The sequence below is a fragment of the Homalodisca vitripennis genome, chromosome 2, assembly GCF_021130785.1.
Source record: "Homalodisca vitripennis isolate AUS2020 chromosome 2, UT_GWSS_2.1, whole genome shotgun sequence".
NCBI classification, from domain to species: Eukaryota; Metazoa; Arthropoda; class Insecta; order Hemiptera; family Cicadellidae; genus Homalodisca; species Homalodisca vitripennis.
Genome location: NC_060208.1, coordinates 106,471,172 through 106,495,502, shown reverse-complemented (window position 1 = coordinate 106,495,502; position 24,331 = coordinate 106,471,172). Strand labels below are relative to the sequence as shown.

General features: G+C 31.7%; 1 protein-coding gene across 3 annotated transcripts; it reads left to right on the top strand.

The window, feature by feature from the left end:
• The first annotated feature begins 3,091 nt into the window (after positions 1-3,091).
• LOC124354510 (katanin-interacting protein-like) lies at positions 3,092-23,254 on the top strand. Of its 3 annotated transcripts, none has more exons than XM_046805026.1 (16): positions 3,092-3,421; positions 5,385-5,554; positions 5,949-6,158; positions 6,995-7,260; positions 8,536-8,733; positions 9,546-9,683; positions 10,651-10,791; positions 11,162-11,296; positions 11,570-11,649; positions 13,233-13,395; positions 14,120-14,282; positions 16,496-16,648; positions 18,068-18,207; positions 19,350-19,451; positions 20,361-20,464; positions 22,459-23,254. In XM_046805026.1, exons 1-16 carry the CDS (start codon positions 3,348-3,350, stop codon positions 22,559-22,561), a joined length of 2,340 nt encoding a protein of 779 aa, XP_046660982.1. In that variant the 5' UTR covers positions 3,092-3,347; the 3' UTR covers positions 22,562-23,254. The 3 variants fall into 3 exon arrangements, with proteins under 3 accessions (XP_046660982.1, XP_046660981.1, XP_046660983.1); XM_046805025.1 differs by having other exon boundaries at positions 22,453-23,254; XM_046805027.1 differs by lacking the exon at positions 10,651-10,791 and having other exon boundaries at positions 22,453-23,254.
• Positions 23,255-24,331: the final 1,077 nt, after the last annotated feature.

The window sequence follows — 24,331 nt, the reverse complement described above, 5'->3', positions numbered from 1 at the left end:
TCAGTTCGGAACGGTTCTGATTTCTATTATCTTACGAATTAATGAGTCGTTTTATATCCGAATTAATGAGTCGTTTTATATCCGAATTAATGAGTCGTTTTATATCCGAACATATCTGCAAAACATAGAAATTATATCGAATTAATTATATTAATATTGAACTTTCTTTATAACTCCAAAGATACTTTACAAAATGTGAGATGGTGCACAACGAATAAAATGTCATAATCTAGAATAGAATAGAAAAATTATTTATTTTCTTGAAAATATGTACAATAGTAAAATTATATAAACATCATTTATACCTTAAGCACAAACACAAACATTGCTCCTTAGTTGTAGACACAATTGACATGAGAATAAAAATAAAACAATGTTACTTTTTATTAAAGAAATATGAACATGTCTTTTTTTATTTTAATACAGCTAGGGTAGGCCTACATCAATAAACAAAATTCAAGAAAACAAAATAGGACCTCAAAAGGCAAGGAACTGCCTGTGTAGAGGCTCCAACTTTCTTAGAAAAACAAAAGAAAAACAACACTCAAGCAAATGAAATTAACAAATAAATTCAAATACGATAAATCAACCCATTTAAACTAAGCTTTAATAAAACAAATTTGAATAAAAAACACATTATATAATTTTCAAAGTCTAAAGCTAATTCAGTATACATAAAATGCCATAAATATAAATTATAACCATATCCAGTTATCGAGAAATAAGCTATAGACTTGAAATTGTGCATGCAACTTCGACCAAGCCTGATAAGTGTCATTTTGTGTCGTCTGGCGTACGCGATTATAATGCTGATCTGATCTATAGTACATGGAAATTATCGAATAATTTCTAACTAATAGTAATGTAACCTACAAATTATATTTATTTGATTAAGGCAGTTGGAAAATGCAATGAACCAAATATAATGTTACGAAACAATTTTATTGGTTTACATTTTAATACGAAAGATGCAATTAAAAAACTCAACATAATTTTTGATTTTGTGTTTGGAGACCCTGAAGGTAAATTCTTTAACTACTATGCTAAGTAGGGCTCTTTTTAATCCTCCTGGATGTTTAATCCACCCTCGAATGTTTTATAGCTACGCCACTGAATGTAACGAAGTTACTTTGTTACATTAGACTTCCTTACGTCTTTTTTGGTATTTCGATACTCCGTTGTATTGGTTTATTTGTATGTAGACAAGAGTAATTGCCTGCCATTAATTACGTTGTAAAATCACGGTTCAATGAAATAAATTTAATTGCGCTGCATCCTGCAGCATCCAGCTTTGAAAATGTAATATATATATTACATTTATACATATACATATTACACCACCAGGCTCTATTAAATTCAGAGGAGTACAGAGCGAGAACGCGCGGACTGCTTATTCCACTATTCTAATACGCGGGCTATCTCTAGTTGGCAGGAGGGGCCCCTCCATCCCCACTTTTTCTCTCCGCCTGTCACGATCACCCCATTGAAGACAAACGGGAGGAGCTCGTGTCTACAATCACCGTCCGTCAATCTACCCTTTTTTGAGATTTTAACACCTTTTCTTAACCAGATGTTTTCAGGGCAACTTCTAACTATTTTTTTCTCCTAATACTTTTTTACTACAGCCTATACTGTCAGAATGCGAAGCCAAACACAGATTCAACTTCAAGATCTCTATCAGATCTCTAATATATCAAGTATTTGTCATTAAACCGAATGCAGTAAAGTTGTAGATTTATCAATAGCCTTGTTACAAAAATTCATGATGCAGATTAAATTGTTTGATTATGAAAACCATCATTTCCACTTAGGCACGAATATAATATCACAAATATTAATAACTTTATTGAATTGAAATGCCACTATTATAATCAATAACAATAGACCATAATTTATTATAAGTTGTATTTTCTTCCTAAATATTTTAATACTGCTGGCATATCTGAGTTAGACACAGTTTACAAGTGAAATATTTTGAATCCATTTTAAGTTCTACATATTAGATGAAAATGCTGCAGGTGTCAGATAAAGTAGCAGTATTGCAGTAATTATAAAGCTTGGCCCTTATTAACCAACCTATTCAAAGCTTATGATAGTTTAGAAGCGGTAAGTATTAACCCAACTTCTATCAACTAAAGTAATTTAGTGCAGTTTTTACTAACCTAGACACTTATTCTCCCTGTGTTTGAAACAGTTCGTAAATTCAAACAGGAAATATCAACTAATTGAGAATCTTTCATCAAAATACACATCGTATTAAAATTGTATCACATCCTAAATTCTATATCTCCTGACACAATTATTAATTTCTTAGATATCTATCAGGATGAGAAGACTTTGATAAACGTTTGGCTAAATCACTACATCTCACTTATATAGCATCAGTGTTTGTGTGTAGACTAACCATGAGCAACGGAGGAGTCGCAATATTTAAACATGAAACTATGTTACCAATGAAATAGAGCAATTAATTGTAGTAGAAGACTCCCGTTGATTTACAAAGTTTCTGCGGTCTCCGTTAGCCTTGATAAGAAGGCCAATTTGTGTATTTTAAAGAGAATGCAATATGCGAAAAGACAAAGAATGTACCAATTGCCCTTCACAAACGGTCTACAGATCATAGATGTCTCCCATTACCTTAATCGTTATTATCGTAGACTCAATGTCTATTGTCTAAACATCTGCCGAAAGAGCTCAACTTTAATATACTGTCAACTTACAGTTTTGAAAGACTGGATCTCCCTCCGACCTGAACTATCGCGAAATTAGTTTATTCTATTTATATGTGTTGTACATTAAACATATATTAAACGAAGACCGGCACTTTTGACCATATTGGTCAGGTTTGTGACCCTTGCCTTTGATTATATATCAATCTACATAGTTAAGCAGAGAACAAATAATCAGTTTGAAGAAGCAAGGCTACGTAAAAGCCTTGCTAAAACGTAGGGTTGCTCACTGTATTCTGATTGGTGATTAATCTATAATATGCATGTATGATTGCGTAAAGCAGCCTGCCTGCACTCAGCCTGCAGTCTCCGTAGTAGTTGCTTGCTTTACTAGTTGCTATGACAACAGCTCTAATAAACAATCGGTGTGAAGTATTTTTTAGTGGAATTTGTATGAATTAATCCTAGCTGCTGTGATCATATATTAAGCTGGTCGTTAGACCATTAATGGAAATTTCCTAGAATGTTATTTAATCAGACCAAGTTCTATATTTTATAAGGCCGCTTTGAACTGTTCAATGAAAAAAGGTTATTGTAACTTGGTTTCCTATTTTCAGTATGCAAATTTTTAAATTGAAATTTGCACTAAAGTAGATAATAATTAAGATATTGATTAAAATGTCAAATGTTGTTGATATAATTGAACAGTCTTCTGCTAGTAAATTACCCATATGGTTGGAAGAATTGACCAGGTAAGTTAACTAAAATACTAATTTATACCATAATATACTTTTTGTGTATACAGTATCATCATATGAACATATATTAAATTTACTGTATTACACTTTTGAGCAGACATTATTACCTGTGTCTTTTATTTAATTTAATCGTATAAAATAATGTTAGTTTTATTAAGTGCATTTTTTAGACATGTTTGTATAAATTTGATACACAAACACATATGTTGTGATTCCTGACTCCTGTAAGTAACAATGCTTGGTATAATTTTGTTTACTTGCTTATGTTTATAATATAGTTTATAATGTTAGGTTAATTATCCACCTGAAGAATAGACAAACTGAGGATCTTAGAAATAGGTAGTTAAACAGTATTTTTTCCACTTACAATGGTAAATATCTAAATAATTCTGTTACTTTCAAACACAAACTTCATTATCAAAAACAAACTGAAAGTACATTTCTTGAATAATTAATTTAGATTTTAGAATATTAAATTAACTTATAACCACTTAAATTAATTTATGTTTAAAAAATCAATATTATGATATTTAATATTTTCTTCAAATATCTAACTTATTAACTTGTCTCTCAGAAAAATGTTGTTTCTATACAATTTAGCTTACTTTTTTATCAAAACAATTCAAAGTTAGCATATTAATATTTAAAAATGTTGTAAACGTTTTAAAATTAAAAAATAATCTCATTCCTTTTTAAGTTATGTAGAACTAAACAGTGTTTCATGTTAACTGGCTAGGAATTGCCAATATCAGTGGATTTGGTATTGTTATTGGAATATTGAGAAAATAATTCTCTAATCACAGTACTTACTCTACTCAATAAACTGTACCTGTGTTAAGAGCTAAATTTTTGGACACAATTCTAAACTTTGTTTCAGCACCATTAAGCCTGAAAATTTAATAGACTATTTCAATTCAAATTTAATATCCAGAAATAAATTTGCGCTGCATTATAATAAGCGGTTACCACCACAATCAAATCTTGATTATCGATTAGAAATATTGAAACTATCGAATACAAAATTTGATCTATAATTAGTATTCATAATTAAAATCATGTGTTTGGTATTTGGCTAATGGCGGCAAGTACAATGATGATGTATGTGTTCTTTGTATGACAAGGAGTCAGACATGTTTAGCTATAAAATAGTAATAAGTTAATAAATGTGACATTGTTTTGTGTATAACATTTTATAAATATAGATATCATATATAGTTTTTTATTTTCCGTTAATATATTAATTTTTAAGATTTGAAACCAGCAGAAGTATGTTGTTATTTGAAGTACCTATTACATAATTTGGTTTGATATTTTGTTTTCAGTATTCAGAATATCAAGGATTTGATACTCATAAATATCGATGATTCGATAATCATGATTTGATTGTGGTGTTGGCCGCTTAGTATACTGCAACCTCGATTTGAAAGCTGCAGTCTGTTCATTTAATTTATAAAATGTTATAACCACCCTGGTTATTTGTAACCTCCAATTTTTATTTAGTAATTAAACTAAATATTCATTTTATCTGGATCAATAAATAATTTTACTGTTGTAATGTAAAAAAATACATTGTTTATTTTAATTTAGTTCCACTCAACACTAATTTTCACGAAAGAATAATCCAAGCTTTTCTTGCTAGTTGCCCTATAAACAGTTATTTCATATCTGTTTTGTTGCCTTGGGCTGTCTCAAAAGTACAATGACAGTGTTACACCCAATATTATAGTCATCTGGTTGAGCATGGTGAATTGGTTTAATGTCAGTTTATCTTCAAGGACAGACTTATTGAGTTTGAACCTTCCAACTCCAAGTTATCAAGAAGATAATAGCCAAGTTTGTGATTGCCACTACCTTTTATATAGTTTCCTCTCCTCCCTCTATATATCCTTATTCCTTATTTTTTTGTTTATTTCAATGGAAATATGAAAGAAAGGTCATAATTAACTGTATTTTTTAGAAGCTTGGCCAAGCCGAGGCCACAGTCATGGCGTCCAGGAATACCCAGTGACCGTGTTGATGTGACTGAACGAAGGGCAATCACCACGCCAGGGCGCATTGACACTTCACCCATCAAGAAGTCACTACTGGGCCTGCAGTTAGATGATAACATCCCACCACGGAGAGAAGGTAAGTGATATTAAATTTCAACCATCAGGTCTAAATTTGAGTAAAAATGCTGATGTAATTAAGATTTAATAAGTTAATCTTCAGTGTTTGGAAAACAGGTTTAACTAGTGCATTTCAACATCCAAAATAAGGATATTTAGATTCAAGAATATACAGATTCTATATAATGTATGTAAAATACAGAACTTGTACAGGGAAATCCCATTCTCATCCCATTTATTTTATAGAGGTGAACAGTCATCCAAGTCTTACACACATTTCTTTCTCAAGCCATCTATTTTGCAAAAACAGATGGCTAAAAAAAATATAAAAATAAAGGAAGTATGATAGAGTAATTAAAAGGTCAGTAAGTGATCAAAAATGATATTTTTAAGCACGAACACAATTGTTGCAGGCTCCGCTCGATATGGGAGAAGAGCTGTGTCTACGACTCCAGTTGTATCCCCAAGAAGTGAGGCCTGTGGAATCCCTTTGGATGACCACAACCAGGTGACAACCAGGACTGAACCCAACCAGAGCAATCAGATCAGCCTTGAAGAATCATGGAGCTCTTTGAATCTGTTCAACCGGAGGCACAGAGGACGGATTTCACAAAGAAATGAAAGTGCGTCGTCTCTGATTTCTCTCTATTTGTGTTAAAAAATAAAGTTTCTATTAAAAATTGATTACGTTTTAATTTTGCAAATGGTTGATTTAACTGTGATATAATCATTTATATATTGTATTGTTTGTATAATCAACCATTCTTGTCTAGAAACCAATAAAGAATAAAATTAAGTTAATATTAAAATTGTTTTAGTACACATATTACTTGAGTCATGGGGTAAGAGAAAAAAATGCAGCTAACTCTCCCACACAAAGCTAAGTCCAAAAGCTTTAGAACTATCTTTAGAAACATAACTCAGCATATGCAGTCCAGCCAAACTGTCCAGATAAAGCCATAAGAGGCAGTCATTAACTTTGTGTTCTATAGTTTGAGTCATGCTACCACAGTATACTTCCACAAATTGTGTCTGTGAAGTACCTTGTTCGAAACGATCCAGTAACATCCATTATTTCTGAGAAATGTTCATCCATTTGTTTGGTCAAAGATTATAAGACCAACCCTCAAAGTTTTCTCAGGATGTCTTCCAACTGGTTTTGGACACATATTCATATTTAATCAAGTGGGAAGCTGAGCACAAGGGTAGGGTTTTGACTTTGTGAGTTGGGAAATCTTGCATAATGGGGTGATGTGGGGTAGTTTTATTTTCTATTCATAACCATTTGTAACCTTTATAATACATTGAGTTGATCCAGCAGAAGGACCGAATATCATCCCTTCAGTTACCAGCCTTACTCATTAACCACTGAGCCAAACCAACAGTAATGCAGAATTCAGGTGATATTCTCAGATGGATTTCAAAATCAAATGTAACAAAAACTGACTTATGTTTGTAGTTCCAGAAGACTTTCTGCTGGGCTCGGGCGACAATCTGGAGTCTCCCATTGTAGAGAGTTCCCGTCTTCCCCATAAGAGCTGGCTGGAGACCTCCAACACTTCCAGTCAGACAAAGGCACCTCCAGTGGATTTTGTGATCCCAGAGTTGCCTAGTGGTAGTAGACTGGAGTTAGACATCACTTCCACCTGGGGGGATAGACACTACATGGGACTCAACGGTGTTGAGGTGTTCACCATCAGTGGACGGCTGGCCAAGGTGGCTCAGGTACAGAGTCATGGAATAGTGATTACACATTGGTGGTTTTGCTGTAATTACTGTGCAGCTGTAGTTCTATAATGCTATATACAATGCAAAACAATCCTTGTTTATTAATGTTAAGGTGCAAAATTTAAACAGTAATATTAGACATTCAGAACCGTTACATACATCAGAAATTCATTATTTCTAGTGATATTCAGAACAAAGAAAGTTTTTGTCCAAATAAATCAGGAAAATTCTAATAATTAGAGTAATAAGAAACAAATTAAAAAGCCACCAATTCAAGCTAGGAATACAGCAATCAAATGAGGATTATGTTCTGTTTTGTGTGGTGGTTACTTGCTAATGTTTTTTTTTTCATTCTAATTAATAATAGTTATGTAACAATGACATACTTAACACTAGTAATATTGATTACTCAATTTTGTGCCACAATGATTCCACAAACATAAGTACTAAATGTAATAATATAAATGGAATCACATACGAATTAAAAATAACATCAGTAAATAAATATTCTAAAAAATGTTTGTACTTGTAATCGATAGTAATATGAAGGGGAACAAAAATAGAACAGAATTTTTTTCTCTGAGTATTTGAGACTTGATAATCTTTTTAATCTGGATATTCATTGTGAAGTACAAACCAACAATCTACTGTATTTAGTGTTATATTTTTTGTAAACTAATTATCACATTTACCTTAAACTTGAAGTATTTGTTTCAAATTTTACATCTACGAAAATCCTTGAAAAATTAAATTCATTGTAAACTGTCTTGAGGTTGGCTTTCTGAAACTTTTCCTCTTGTAAAATATTCAAATTCTTTCATTTTTGACTATCTATTATCAATGCAATGAATTTTTATTAAGTATGTTTATGATCCTAAAAAAATGCTTACCCAACAAACTCTTAATTTCTGTACAAGATATTTTAACAGAATTATTTTTATAAGTCCATTTATTTCAATTCCGTGTCTGAATCTTAATTTGAATCAATAAATAAGATATGTTTGGAACAAGAATAGTACAATTCCTTCAACATAGCAAGTCATTGAAGTGTTTGAAGTCAAACTCTGATAATGTTGTAACCTTTTTTTGTTATCACTGTGAATGGATTAATTTTTTATTCCGCTTTTTTTCTGTATCTTAAGCCCAGACAGAATTTGATTTAAAATTTTATATATTGAAAATCAGAAAACTGTTCTGACTGCTTCACTGTTTGTTATTTTGATGTCTAATGATTATGTGTATCATCTGATATATGTAGATTATTTGTCGTAGATAACAGCAGAACCAGCTGATATAAATGTGCTACCAGAGTACAACAAAGACCCACGGGTGGTGACGAACCTCTTGGACAAAGTCAATAGAACCAGAGATGACATGCATCTATGGCTAACACCGTTCACGGAGGGCAAACACCACCGAATCAGCATTACCTTCCAACAGCGAGAGACTTTAGCTATGATACGGATCTGGGTGAGTAAGTTAGGTTATGTACATTGTAATGTAACTAGACACATCATTTAAGACAAGTTAAACCCGTTCAAGTTGTATTTAATTGCACATAATGTAACTGCTAAAATAAAAATACTCTGTGTATTAGTTTAGTTTTAAAGTTTGAAGTGTGAACTTTGTAAAATTTATAATTTTTTATGGGAAACATTTCTAGCATAAGCATTTCAATGTTTTCATTATTTATTATGTAGTGCCTTCACAAATCAGTAGTGCTTTAATTATAATTACATATTAACTGTGGTGGATGCAACTTACTACTATTCCGACTGTTCTAAAGTTTGTATATGATTCATGTCACAATGAAGGTGTTAACTTAGGTTCTTCAAATCACTTTCAAATGTTAGACTGGATGTTATAGGTTTTATTGTATATTAAAACCTATTGTTTCTGTATAATGAGATTGTTATTAAAAACTATGTGATAACATAAACGTCAATTTAGCTAACTATTGATTAAAATTAGATCAGTATGAAGCTTACTACAGTTGGTTACTAGGTTAACATATTTGTTTTTAGTGATATGTTGATCGCAAATATGAACGGGAGTATACAAAGCACCCTTACTCATACATTTAATTTCTTACTATGATTTTAAAATCGTAGAAGAGGAGGGGTTCTTGATAAAAATATCTAAAATAACTTTATTTCTGTCAGAAGTGAAAATGATGCAATTTGAATTAACTGGTAACTTTATTATATAGACATTAACATTTTTCTCTGTGGATGTTTTTCACTTTGTTGTGTTTTTCATGATGAACAGTGTTGTTTTTTCAGAACTACAATAAGTCAAGGATACACTCCTATAGAGGAGCCAAGGATATGAGGATAACGTTGGACGAACAGCTGATTTTTCAAGGTGAAATTGCTCGTGCTTGTGGAGGAATTCTTGGTAGTACAGATGCCTTTGGAGATGTGAGTAGGCTACATTTTTAAATTCAAGTACTTCATTGAGACAACAAGTTTTTCTGTATTATTTAAAAAAAAAACTTGAGTCCGAAAGTATATTAAAACGAGTTATTTGATAGTGTAGTACACAGTAAAGGATTACGATAGCTACCTTTGATAATATGGTCTATATGATACAAAGCATGTCCATATGTGGTGTATGAACACAGCATCCAGATAGTAGCCAATGTTCTAGTGTAATAGCTATATAAGAATCAATGATTAGTCATAATTCTGCCACTGGTGTCGCAAATTGTTGCACTTCCTTGGCAGTGTAATGTCGTAAGGGCCTTTAGATCTTTACATATTTACCCATAGAATGTAAATTTAACTCAGAATATTATCCTTTTTACCCATTTTAGCCAATCTAAAAAGAATATTGCAGTAAATACAGTCCTTTCTTATTTAGTACACATATAGAATTAAGGTTCCATCTTGATCCCTTATATAACTAATTCTACTCAGAAAAGGCCCTACTTCATGTTTATCATCATTATCCAGATCTTAAGATAATTTACTACTACTGTCACATCCTATCCTCCTTCAACTTCATCACTTGTCCAAATCGTTTAATCCAATAGATTATTTAGCACACTAGAGAATTAATATATTGGGTTATTAGTGTCCAGGCTTGTTAAATGTTATTATGAATAGTTTATCTTGCCTTTTGAGATCTAGAAGTGGTGTTGGTTTTTTTTTTAATTGTAACATTTTCTTCTGCAATTAATGCTATACAAGTTTAAATATATTCAACGCTTTGGTCTATAAATATGCTACAGGTGCAATGAAACATATTATCTCAAAAAATCAATAACACTTCCGGATCTTCAAAGGCAAGGTAAACCATTATAATAAGACTACTTAGCATGTTGTTAAGTACATGGAATAACTCAATTCAGAAGTAAGTGATAACATATATCTATCTTTTCAACAGACAATACTATTTACGACAGATGAAGAAATCTTGGAGAGAGTTTCACGGCACGATGATGCTTTTGATAGTGTGCTCAACGATGCCTGTCATCAGCCTCTCCTGCAGAGTTTGCCAGAGAGGCCCCTGACAGCCAGTCTAGGGGTACGTGATTTTCACTATAGTAGAGTATTTGACAGTGAACTCAATGTCACCATTCTTCAGCTAACCCTACAGAGTTTACAGAGAGGCCCCTAACGGCCAGTATTTTATGACATAATTAATCTCATCTAATAAATAAATTTAAGGTATTAAAGTAATTACATTAACAGTTCCAATTCACCAATTCTAAAAAAATAAGAGAACTGTTAGAATACCATCACTCCAGTGTCATATTCCAAAAAACTCTTGTCTCAAGAGTGATTGATATTTTTGTGTAGAAAGAAAAAGTTAATTCCAGTAGAAGGCTTGACATTTTTAATATTTTTGTTTAACTAGATAAAGTGTATTATGACTAAATTAATGTTTTTGTTAGGATGTAAGACCACTAACGTGTGCACCAGCTGGTACAAAAATGACTACAGGTGCCGTATTGTGCCGGAAATCTCTTACCCTAACCCTTCTAGAAAATTGGGGTCACAGTCAACTTATTGGCCTCACTGGGATCCAGGTAAGTTTATTGGTTAAAATTTGCCAATTATGTTTTTGAAATGATTAGATCGAATGTGCTCTTTGGCTGCATTTAAGATTTTTTCACTAGCTCTTTAGTTACCTGACAAAGTAAAGTTGGAACAGAAGAAATATTGCATTTTTTTTATATGCTGATGTGTTACATATTTATTTTAGCAGTTAAGTCTTCAAAACATTTTAAGGTGGAGATTTACTTTTAAAATCATTAACATAACTATTAATACTTACAGTAGTTTTTTATTTTGTTTTTCAGGTGTTAGGCGAGACAGGTGACCAAGTTAATGTTTGCCAAATTTCATGTTCACATGCTCCTTCCAACTCTGATATCTACAGGTGATTACAATGGTTTATTTTTATAATTGAATTCTTATTAGTGTGTACTCGGTTATTGTTTACTTTTCTATTGACGAGGAAAATGCACATTCAGTGCTTGAAGTAGAATGCTGAGAAGAGGGCACCCACAAAACATCACTGGCTCCGTCATTGCTTCCTTTCAAGACTGTTTTCACATTACTTGTAGTGGTTGTCCTACGAGGTTCATGGGAATCTTTTCTGATTTGATCCATCAGTCTGGGAAACACAAACATCACATTAAGGATTAGGTGATCATTTATCTTCCTGTATCGTCATACCATCCACATTCGTAGGTCTCCAATCTATCTGCCTGTATATATACAGGGTTCGCTGAAGGGTGTCAAAAACTTCTGTGGGTGATAGTATTCATTGTTACAAGTAAAAATGTGTGATAAATATAGGTGAAGAAATGTATCGTTTAGCCACTAGCCACAATTTTGTATTTTTGTGCAAAAATTAATATCTCTAGAAATATATAAGTTAAGGACATCAAATTCAACACATAGGTTTGAATACATCAAAGAAAAATTTTTAAAAATTGTGTTATTCTCTGTAATATTAACAAAATGGCATTTGTTGAAAATATTTAAAGTCAAATAACATGGAAACTCGTATAGTTGTAAAAAATGTATTGGGCAATAACTATTTTTAAAATTTTATTAAACTTCCAACAATACATGTTTTAATAAAATCTGTCAATACACAAGCGAGCATGACCACTTAAAAGCTGCATACAAGCCAGGAGCAACAACAAATTTGCGAGAGAACAATTTTAAATGCCACCATTTTGTAATGGAAAGTGATAATAGTTATTAAATTTATTTTTATTTTCCCTTTAACTAGCTGAACATAACTGCCAAGTTTTATATTATTTGCTCCAATGGGTTCTGAGATACAATTTTTAAAATAAAAAAACACATGGACACTAAACGAAACGAGATAGGATACATGTTTATATGAACTTTTTTGCTTGTTTTTGTGTCTACTATCATATCCTAAATTTGTGCCAATATCTAGTGAAACACTGTGTATATACTGTATATACTGTATATGAGTTAAAACTATGGGTACACCCTGTTTAGTTTTTGATGGATAAAGATGGATGGATGGAACTCGGGACACCTTTCTAGGAAATAGAAGTGAACTTTTTAGTCACTGTTACAACTTTGCCCATTTCCCCAAAATGAGATTTTGGGGGGGAGGATGGCTAAAAATGTTTAAATTTAAAGACCCATAAAGTGACAACTCAGTTGAAAGGTCTTGATAAAAGAAGAACAGTGGAAACTGGAGCTTTCTATCTCAACCCAGTACAATATGGCAGCTCATTGAAATTAATTAAAAATTCAGTTATTATAATAATCAGTTATTAAAATTATATTTATTTTCTAAATTTTACTTTTTACTTGTTTGTATAATGTTTTGTGAAATTTACAATTTAAATATAATAAAAAATGGATTAAGGTAAGTATTTATCCACAGTTTAATATCAGCTCCAGACGTAATACTCCTGAGAAGTTAATTTTGTGTGTGTTTAACTGTGTTGGTGGCTTTTATTGTTCTAGGTTGTTGGATGATGAGAATGAAACAACAGACCCGAATCACATGTGGAGTTGTCCTATCCACTCACCGCCACCTTGCCTCCGCCTCCACCTCCCTTCCCCCCTCCATATCTCTGCCGTTGTAATATGGAACTACAACCAATCCCCAGAGACCTCTTTCTGTGGGGTGAGTTCTGTACAAACCGATTTTCAGTCACAGACTGTAATAAATTTATATATTTTTGAGGTATTGAACAATAACAACATTTTTTCTAGAACAAAGTAAAACAATGATTTAAGAAGCCTTTTTAAAAAACCAACCAACCTTTACCAATAACAAACAAAAGTAACAAACAATAAGTAGTTAACTGTATTTATTGTATTTGAAAAGTCAGCAACAACAGTGAGTAAGAGAAAATGTAGTTGTAGTAGAAAGATACAATAATAGCATTTGGTTTAAAGTATCCTTAAGTAAATAAAATTATTGGAAAAAAATAAATATATCAATAATGTGTGTTATAAATCTTGAATCAGTGACAGACATTGTGTAAGTGTTTGGTGCCCATACAAGCACATCTTTTGCTCTCATATCATAAAGCAAAGATACAAATTAAAATTAGTTCTTAATGTAACAAATACAATGGATTTATGAATTTATTTATTTTGAATTCATATTTAGGCTATATGATTTCAAATAGTCAAATTTCACACAAACAACATTTTTAAAAGATGTGTATTAAACTTCTCTAGTGAGTCAAATCAGAAAAAGAGCTAAACAATTTAATTTATTATGAGTATTGTTTATTATTATTAAAGGGTGCAATTTTGTACTTGTTGAAGGATGATTCATATAATTTAAAACTTGGTGTGGGATTGGAGTTCCCATAGAGATGACTGTTTGTTGGTTGCAGGTAAAGAAACTACTGCTACGCCTTGACAACTCTGAGCCAACTGTTCACATGCTGCGCAAAGCTCCAGGAACTTGTCACCATCGCTTGGCCCAAGTGCTGCCTCTAGTGGCAGTAATCAGCGATTCTCCCTTTACCAATGATGACTTTGTCCTCTCTCCCAGAGGTAAGATAACAACTTGTTTTGTTCTCTGGGGCAAGAAGTTAAAAACCTCCTTGGGAGAACCAGATGTGTACAGGTTTTGAAGAGGTCAGATATTCAAGATGGTTATTAGGATAATTGGAACAGCATCAGTCATTTGTCACCTTGCAAGAATGAGAACTTGCATTGTTTCAATCTTTACCGGTCAAAACAGTGTAGGGAGACTGTGTAACATTAAAACAGTTTAACAGGCTTCGCTGAGGTTCAATACAAAATTTAAAGTCTATAGCTTATTTTGTTGTTGACAGATTGAATGACAGATAATGGTACGTACAGAAAAGAAATTTTTACATTTTCCAGCAAATAAAAGAAAAATTGTATTAGACTACTGAGTGATAGGCTTCAACGACACTAAGTCAAATTCCATGGTTGGACATGCATCATCATAGAGAACTCATTCTTCTCTATCTGAAAATACAATACAATACAAGCTTGATTTGTCGGTTACATTATTTTAACAATGTATGATAAAGGTAAAAAGATTTTTATATTAGGGTACATTAGTTGTTTTTAGTCAGAAAGTCATTTAAGCCTAAAATTTCTTCTACACTGTAGATACAGTTCTTTAATAATATTTTTTAATACATTGGTTCAGAGATAGAATATTACATAGCAAAATATTATAGTATTTAATACCTTGATACTGAAAGCTCTGCTTGGTCAAGCTGTATGTACACATATCTTTTTTGTATAACTGAAAATATCTAGCCTATGTTTTTTTTCCTAGTGTCATGATTATGTACAGCAGTATGATCCTGAAAACTACTTATATTATTTTTCAGATACAGATAAAATATACAGAGATGGCAGTGTAAGAACTCAAAGTTTGATAAAATACGGTTTAAAATGTTCACAGATAGGAATATTACAAATTATTCTGATAGCCTGTTTTTGTAAAATAAAGAGTCTTTTGGCAGGTAGAGAGTTTCCCTATAAAGAAGTTCCATAATGACTAAAAATATGAGCACAGTACACAGTTAGCAAGAAATCAAGAGATACATTATTTTTTAACACTAACTAACATAAACTCTTGGTCACTCGAGTAGTAACATGTTCAGTATGAGTAACCCATCTTAAAATATCTTTAATATTGATCCCCAGAAACTTGGTGGATTTAAAATTATCTTTGTTATTACAAGTAATAAATTTAAAATAAATTTCAATAATTTTATCTTGATTCAAAAAAGTTTGTTGGCTGCACACCAATCAACAATCTCACCAGTGTTTCATTCAGTAATCTCTGATTATCAATTTCCAAGTCACTACAAACATTCAGACCTAGAATGTCAGCAAACATATAACTGCTGACCCCCTGACCAATGAGGTTGTTCATACAGTATGAAAAGAGTAGGCCCCAGGATGGAGCCTTGGGGTACACCTTGTGACACGAAGAATTTCTGTAAAACATCCGTTTTGGAAGACAGACTGGAGCGATCAGCAAGATAGGATATAAACAAATGTAGAACATTATCAAAAGAATGCTGAGATAATATTTGTACTTAGATAGTAATCTAAATAAAGTTTCATGCAATATTTAGTCTACAGAATTTTTCAAGATATCTTGGCACATGATACATTAACATTTTGGTTCAATTGGATTTCATATCACACTAGTAAAAGTCTACACACTAAGTCAACACAAAATTATCTAGTATGTGCTGGGATAATTAGGGATAATATCACATCTTAAAACCTCTAAAGAGTGTACTAAGTTTGTTTACAAATTTATTTATTTTGCTATTTTCTCGTTGCCACCAAGGTTACCAATGAGATTAATGTAAAAGTACTCACTAACGCCCACCCAAATCCCATTGAGTGACATGCACCATCATTGAACTCATACAGAAATTAAGCTTCATGCACAATTTCAAGACTATCTTTCAGGTCAGTTCTTTTTGGGATATTGTGTGTACTGACAGATAGACACACACCCCCAAGAAGACAGATAACACATAGACAGTCTGACAGACAGAAATGAAATTTTTCTATACTCTCGAGTGAGGCTTTGCTAATGCTTAACAATTATTTTGACCATTTCCAAAAAAAAAAAAAAACATTCACACTTCTTTAAGCCCTCCCATTCAAACTTTTCAAATGCATCTGGCACTCTTCCAGAATCCATATTCAGCTCTGTGCCTCCAGCATTAGCCATCCAGTGAGATATTTCACTGTTTCAGGAATGACACTGGACTATGAGCCTCCAGAACTACCTCAAGGCTTTGTATTCGAACTGGTGCTGCTCTCTAGCTGTGGAGATTTGTACTACATTGGTCTCAATGGTCTGCAGCTGTACAATGCTTCTGGAAGTCCCATCACACTATCTGCTTCCAGTAAGGCATATAAGATAGGCATATAATTGCTTTGCAAACCGAGCTTCTTAATTTTTTGTAAAGTTTATTCTGGATTTAAAATTTGATAGAAATTTGCCTACTGTAATCTTTGATAATGACAAATTTTCTGTGAGATCCTTCGCATCATTTGCCAAACACATACCACAGAACACAAAAATCCTGAAACTTAAAAGTGTGCGTGCGTGATATAAAAGGATGTAAAAATGTTTTTTATTTTTTACAAAATAACATTGTCCCCCTCAAATAATCTCAATTATTTAATTTGCTGTATTAGTCCAATTGGTGAGCCCAGTACTCAAAACATTTGTTATATTCATTTTAAGTTGTGAATAATAGCTCCTGTCCAACAGTGTTTATAAAAGAGGATTTTATTAAAAAAGGGGTCATAGGTGTCCGATTGATTGATTGAACGTAGAGGTACAGCTTTTTCACCATTACAATGTACCTGCACACACAGCTATCTCTGATGGCAGGTTTTTTACAAAAACGGCATGGTATAGCTGTCCCACGCACCTTACACACCTGACCTGGGTTTGTATAACTTTTTTGTTTCCATTCATGAATAGAGAGGTATGAAAGAACGCATGTTTGAGAAGAAGCTGTTGTCCTTTACTGAAGATGATTTTAAAAACATCTACTGGACAATGGAATCATTGATGAAAAATATATAAAATTTAATGGCCATTATTTTGAAGGGGATAAGATTATTTTATAATAAGCAAAGTATGCAACTTTTAACAAATAATTCCAGTTTCTTTTGAGAACCTCATTTACATTGTATGCAAGACTATTATCCAAGGAAAATTCATTTGAATCCATGGGACATATTTCCCTAATACTTCATGTAAACATAAAAACAGCTATTTAAATTAAACAGAAAAACATTAATAAATACAATACACATTATCAATATTCATAAAATGAATATTAGAAGAAATGCCTCATGGGCAGCATAGACTGTGTGTTGGCAGTTATATAAAATTTCTGACTAAAGTAAACAAATACTTGGGTAATACTAAATTAGCTGTGAAACCAGTATAATGTTTTCAGAGCTGAGGGTGCTCCAGAAACACTTTCAGTGCCATCAGTTTTGTAATGAATTGCAATGGGAATCTACCTGTCTCTTATGGCCAATGAGCCAAAAGGTCTTGTTAACAATTTTCTAAAGCATTCAATGTTCTTGTATTGTAATTGTATGGAATGAAGAATTGAAGAAATTTTAGCTGCCATTTTCCATAATTTGTTGACTGCATATGTGGCATTGCATGCAAGTACAGGAGTAACTGTTTTGTCAGCTCAAGAGGATAGAGGAAAAATATTTTATTTATTAACATCAAAACTCTGTAACACAACAGATAGACAGATGTTGTTGACTAATGTTGAATGTGGTTTTGACAGATGTATGCGCGCATCCACCAAGTGTCAGTGTCTTGGAAGGAATGGAACATGATGTCAGAACTCCAGAGAAACTTATTGATGGTATCAACAATTCTCCAGATGGGTCCCACTCTTGGCTTGCTCCAATCCTTCCAGGAGAGGTGAGTTGATACCTGAGTGTTGGAGTTTACTTGCTGTGTAAGCGGTGGGAGTTTATGGTTGTATATTGCATATACACTTAATTTGTGACTCCATGAATACATAGAAACATTATTACGTGTTAGTTAAATTAACTTTGAATCGTACAGAGTATTTAAATAATTTCATATTTTACATCAAACCTTATATCTACTAAAATACCGGGCATCTTAAAGATCCCACCCCACCTATTAACTTTCTTATGAATAGAGATGGAGTGATGTACTTTGGAGGATGTTTATATTACTCATATATACTTATTTTACAAGAGACCTACACTAAACATGAAACTATAAATCATATACAAAGTAATTTTTTTAATGGTATCAGTTGTACTAAATGTAGCCAATTAATATAAATAGCCAAATGTAATATAATTAGAATAGGGTGTTATAGGAACATGACGTGTAAAGGCAAATATGTAAGAGCATTAAATTTTACTAAACATATATTTTACTTTTATTTTTATTTTCTGAGAGAATTAATTCCAAATAAATAAACTTTCTATAATAGTTTCTGGCAGTAATTAAAATTTCTTACAGATTTTGTGTAAAACAAAATTACTATTTTTTATGTTAAATGTATTTTTTCCTAAATTTAAATACTTTTGAAGTTTGGAACACTTTTCTTCCAAAAATGGTAGCAAAAATCATAGTTTTTTTTATATGTCAGAAAATAATAATAAAATTTAATTTCAACAATATACAAAATAAATAAAAGAGAAATATACATTTCCAAATTTGTTAAGAGTTTTGGTATAAATCGTACCAATCAATAAATGTATTTTTAAGAAATGGTCAGTTTAACTTTGGCTGTATAGAAACATATCTGTATATTTAATTATTTTCCTGGCAGTATATAGCAAGTGAAATATGCTAATGACATTAGACATGGGATAATGTATCTAAATGGATAGATGCTAAATAAAAGATTAACCCGTTATTGTGCTAATTAGTTTAAAGTATTTTGGGACGTTTGTCAACTAAGATATTTTGGCATTATTTGCAGTGTACTTCCATGATACAAATGTTATTCCTTATTTTGTACAAACTGGATTTCTGAACTGTGTAATAATATTACTACTCATATTTTGTTTGCATTCCAGCGAAATAGAATCTACATTGTTTTTGACACACCAACTGCAGTGTCCGTCATCAAACTGTGGAACTACACAAAAACTCCTTCCAGGGGGGTGAAGGAATTTGGGGTAAGTTCAAAACTATTATTTCCAATGTTATAAAGAAATAAAATAGTTTTAATGAGGTATTCCAAAAGCAACATCTATAGCTTACAAGCTATCAGATCATTTTAAAGCTGGAAGAAAACCTTTTGAGGATGTAGATGCACCTAAACATTTTTTTTCATGGAGGAAGTATGTAGAACAATAATGTTTTAAATTATACTTTTGTTTTATGTTTTAATGTCTGATATCTTGACATTTATTGATGAAAGTTTTAATACAAAATATTGAATTTCGATCATTCACTGCTGTATATGCTACATTTTTTGACTTGCACAAAAATGAAACTGTGATCTCTTGGTCAAAAAGCTGCAACATTACCTTTTGGCAGTCGAGGTTTTATATTTACTTACAAATGTTATCATCAATCTCTCCCTGTATTTGGCTTTCTGCCATACACTATATTAATTATAAATATCCATTGTTTGTGCCATCTGCATTTTTAAATACACTATAAAATTTGTTTCCAAACATAAATGATGTAATCCCAACATTTATTAATAAACAACTGTGTGTTAAAAGAACATAAAAAATGTTAATACTAATATTTTATATCATGGAAAACATAATAATTTCTTTACTTTTTTGTCCAATTTTATTTAGATGAATTAGTTACTCACTACAGTTTTTACTGGAAATTTCAAAATTTTCCAGGTATATGCCTATGTACTGGAGGATGAAATGAATCACACAAAAACCATTGAAATCAGTTCAGCTGTTCCCTCCATCTTTAGTATTGACAGATTGGCAATTATTCCTATTATACAATACATGGATTGTAATTTAAAAGTCAATATGTTTTTCTTGTAAGTTTTAATTTGTAAATATGTTTTTTTCATTATGTAGCTTGATTCCATACTGTAACTAATTTTCCAGATTCTAGTAGACGATCTTCTTATTTACAATGGTGTTTTTGATTCCGTTAACGATCACCAGAGCGCTCCAGTGCACACCATTAGCTTTACAAATCACCACACAAGGTATGAAATAATCATTTTATTGTTATAATACATATTTGTATATGTTAGACTTAGTTCATCTTTATTATAGAACTACAAATAATGTTAAAAATATCACATTTGAAAATAATTATTAAAAAAAAAAATACTAACTATGAGACAAAATGAAAATGGTTTCGCCATGATAAAGGAAGAATATAACTCACTAGTTAAAAGATCTTCACTTGTATTGTATAGTGTATGTAGAGAAGGGATCTGGAGAGGGATCTGGAGGCGTACTCCTTCTTTTAGTTGTGTGGGAAACTCCTGTTTACGCCTGAAGTTAAAGCTTGATGATTCACTCCACTTGTTATGCTCTATTGGATCCTTTGATGCTCCATTGTATCAGTTTATTTTTATATACAGTTTGATGATGGTGCATGTTCATCCATGGTATTTTATAACACGGGATGATATGTGAATGTTGAGTTCAGCTCCATTTCACGTCCCACTCACTGTAGAGTCTGAAATCTGTTGCCATCACAGACTCATCTACTCAACATTTGCATTGAATTAACCCTTCTTACCATAGCTACGCCAGGGTGATATCTCAAGAATGAATTGAATTAAAAACTTGAAATTTTGTATATTATACTTAGCTATCACTAAGCATTCTGGCAAAATTCCTTGTTTGTCTATTTGCCCTTTGTGTGTTCTTCACTGGATAACTGAAGAACGAATTGAGCTATGAACTTAGGAGTTAATATAGCTTGTAACTTCATTTCTATATAGACAACAGCATGTTTGATGATGAACATATCTTTTTTTGGGATTTGGCTTATTTGGTTTGCATAGTATAACTATCCACAAGATCTCTAAAAAAATGTCACCTGTAAATTTTAAATTTTTCATAAAACTTCATTTTTAAAAGAATGAGTTTGATGATAGTGTATATCCAGTGGGAGGATGGCAATTTTTTTTCCTGTCTGATAAAAGACTTTTCTTTACCATTATCTGTATGTTTGTCCACAGGACATCTTGAGAATAAAATAAGCTTTTAGGCTTGAAATTTTGAATGTAATTTCAGCAAAGTCTGTTATACAATATATGTCTGGCATATTCCTATCTTGTTCCAGCGTGATTTCAAAAGAAAGAATATATTACCATCCAATTTCCACTGACCAGTCTTTGTCAGAAAATTTAATTTCTCACCTGATTAACAAACAAATTAGTCCAAGAGAAGACTAATTTGCTTTTATAGACATCCCACAGAAACAGATCATTTGTATTGTTAATTGGCAGTACTTTTTATACTTCTTGTGTAATTTCTATTTTAAAATACTTAATACTCTACTGCTCTACACCCCTAAAACTACAAAAAGACATCATTCTCAGTTGGTATTTTACCAGTGGTTTAAGGAGTTCCACCAGCCATTTGGACTTATTCTGTTTTAGTGCTTAAGTGGCACTCCCAATGTAAATATTTCAGACTTAGGAAATTGAAATAGCAAATAGGTGTACACTCACCTTCCTTCCTAATCTTACTATCACACTCCAATGAGCCATGGACTACCAAGCATATGTTCTTCAGTTGTGATAATAACCGTGGTCAGGCAAGGGGATCATGCTATGCTGACCTGAGAACTGGCAACCTTATTGTGGCCCTGAGTCTACCCTGTGGCACTAGCTTATGATAACCTCTCCTTTCTTTCTACTAAACCACTAACTCTTGAGAATTTATTTTACCTTCTCTCCACATGGTAGAGGAGAGAAGATGTTGTGTCTAATCTTATATTTTTAGTTTATTGGCTAGGGACAAGTGACAGTACTGAACTAGCTTCCTCTTTGTCACTGCAGCTTGTGCATGGTGTAGACGTCCATATAGGTCCACTTATCACCAATTAATTGTTAACCTCTACTATGATTACAACACCAAGTTATGTCATTCATGGTACAACAATAACAGTTTTCTGTAGTACATTATTCTGTTAAAAATGATTGAATGCTAAAATGTCAAATGTTTTTTAAAGTTTCAGCTATGACTTGAGAGATAAAGAATCCAGTCTGGCGAACGGAACAAGGATGTTCAGAGAAATACCGGACCAGTCGCAGCGGCCTTTTACATCACTTCCTCTCTGACACAGCTACTTCACTTTCTGTATGACCAAGCTGTAATTTCACAGCTGCAGAAATAGAGTGGAAAACTAGAATTTCTTGTAATTTAAACTATCCACATTAACAACAGTGCATGATTCTTTAGTAATGATATGCTACTACTGCCACTATGCTGTCAAGTTTACTCTGAAAATTTATCTGTTTTTAAATTCATGCATTTGGAATTGTAATGTGAGGTCAAACATTTGGTTATTCGTATGTTATCAATAATTAGTTAGCAACTATCATTATTTTTGCTAACCAATGAAACATAGATTTCAAAATCAAATATTTTTCTCATTGTTGAACTTATAAAAGAATATATTTATTTTTATTCATAAAAATATTCACACAATCATAAATGATTCATTTAAATATTACTTATATCTCTGGAATTATATTTTATCCCTCACATTGTATACGTTTTAAATATCTTGCTAATAAAATGTTGCTTGATTTAACATAGACTTAAATACCATCCGTATTTTTTCTCTTATAGCATTATTTTGTTGGGTAATAGAATGAGTATTATTTTTAATGTTTTAGATGAACTTAATTAATTTTAATTTTATTACTGGTTTTAGTATATATGACTAACGTACGCCTATGTAACATAAAGTACAAATTACACTGTTAAAATTTTAAAGTATATAAAATAAAAAGATTTTATTTTGCTTCTCTAGTTTACAAAAGATTTATTATATATGTCTTAGATTTGTATGTAAATTACAGATTAATATTTGTACATATATTTAATGTTGATTTTGTAGGTAAGCAGCAGTTCATTTTTATAATGGAATAAAATTATTGTATTCATCTAAAAAGGTGTTTATATTTTGGCCTTTCATGATGTATTGGAAAAGCTGTTTGAAAGTCTTACAAATCTCAATTATAAATATGGCCAGAACACTCGCTCATGATGTTTCAGGACTCTTGGTCAGATATTTGAGAAGATTATTCCTTGACTCCTAGGAAGAATTAAAATACCATTTAAACATATGTATTTTATAGAAATCTGCCATTACAACCACCCTTATGATTTTTGGAAGAATTTTGCATTTCTCTAGTTAGAAGCCAAAACCATCTTAATATAAAAAATTATATAAATTCATGTGCTTATGCTATAGTGTGAATCAATATAAATGTTTCGCAGGCTATATGTGAGCTTGTGAACATGACAACGGCTGTAATTTTTAATAGTTTCTGGCTAAACTTGATACAAAGACAATATATTTACATAGTTTGGTTGAGTTTATTAGTAGGTCTCAACCAATAAAACATTTCAAGATAGCGACTATTCACAAAACTAACTAAGATCTTTGAAGTTGGCAGCTGTTACTGTAAAATTGTATTAACAGTAAAACTCTGTATCCATTTATTTTTCAATTTTATTGCAATATTCAATTTTATTGTAAAGGCCAAATGTTCTGTTTATTAAGGGGAGAGGATTTCATATTGGTTTTGTGAAATTTTATCCCTTAAAGATTCCTGTCTTTTTACAACGAATTAAATGAAACTATGTATGCTCTCAGTAATGTTTTTGGAACAAAACAGCTATGAAAATTACAAAGTTAAAAATTAAAACATTATAATATAATATATATGTTTTAACAGACTTGAACACTTTCATATTTTGTCAGGTAAGTCATATAATTACATTTAATTTTGTTCAGTTGTTTAAGAAAGTGACATGTCCAACAAAAAATTCTTGTGTAAATTGTTTAAATGTTCAGACTTGTGCTTGGGTAAGGACAT

Excerpts from the sequence above, each read along its gene's own strand:
- LOC124354510 (XM_046805025.1), top strand. The coding sequence starts at position 3,348 with ATGTCAAATGTTGTTGATATAATTGAACAGTCTTCTGCTAGTAAATTA. Across the intron at positions 6,159-6,994 it reads GATTTCACAAAGAAATGAAA|TTCCAGAAGACTTTCTGCTG; the intron begins GTGCGTCGTCTC and ends TTATGTTTGTAG. Across the intron at positions 20,465-22,452 it reads TTTACAAATCACCACACAAG|TTTCAGCTATGACTTGAGAG; the intron begins GTATGAAATAAT and ends TGTTTTTTAAAG.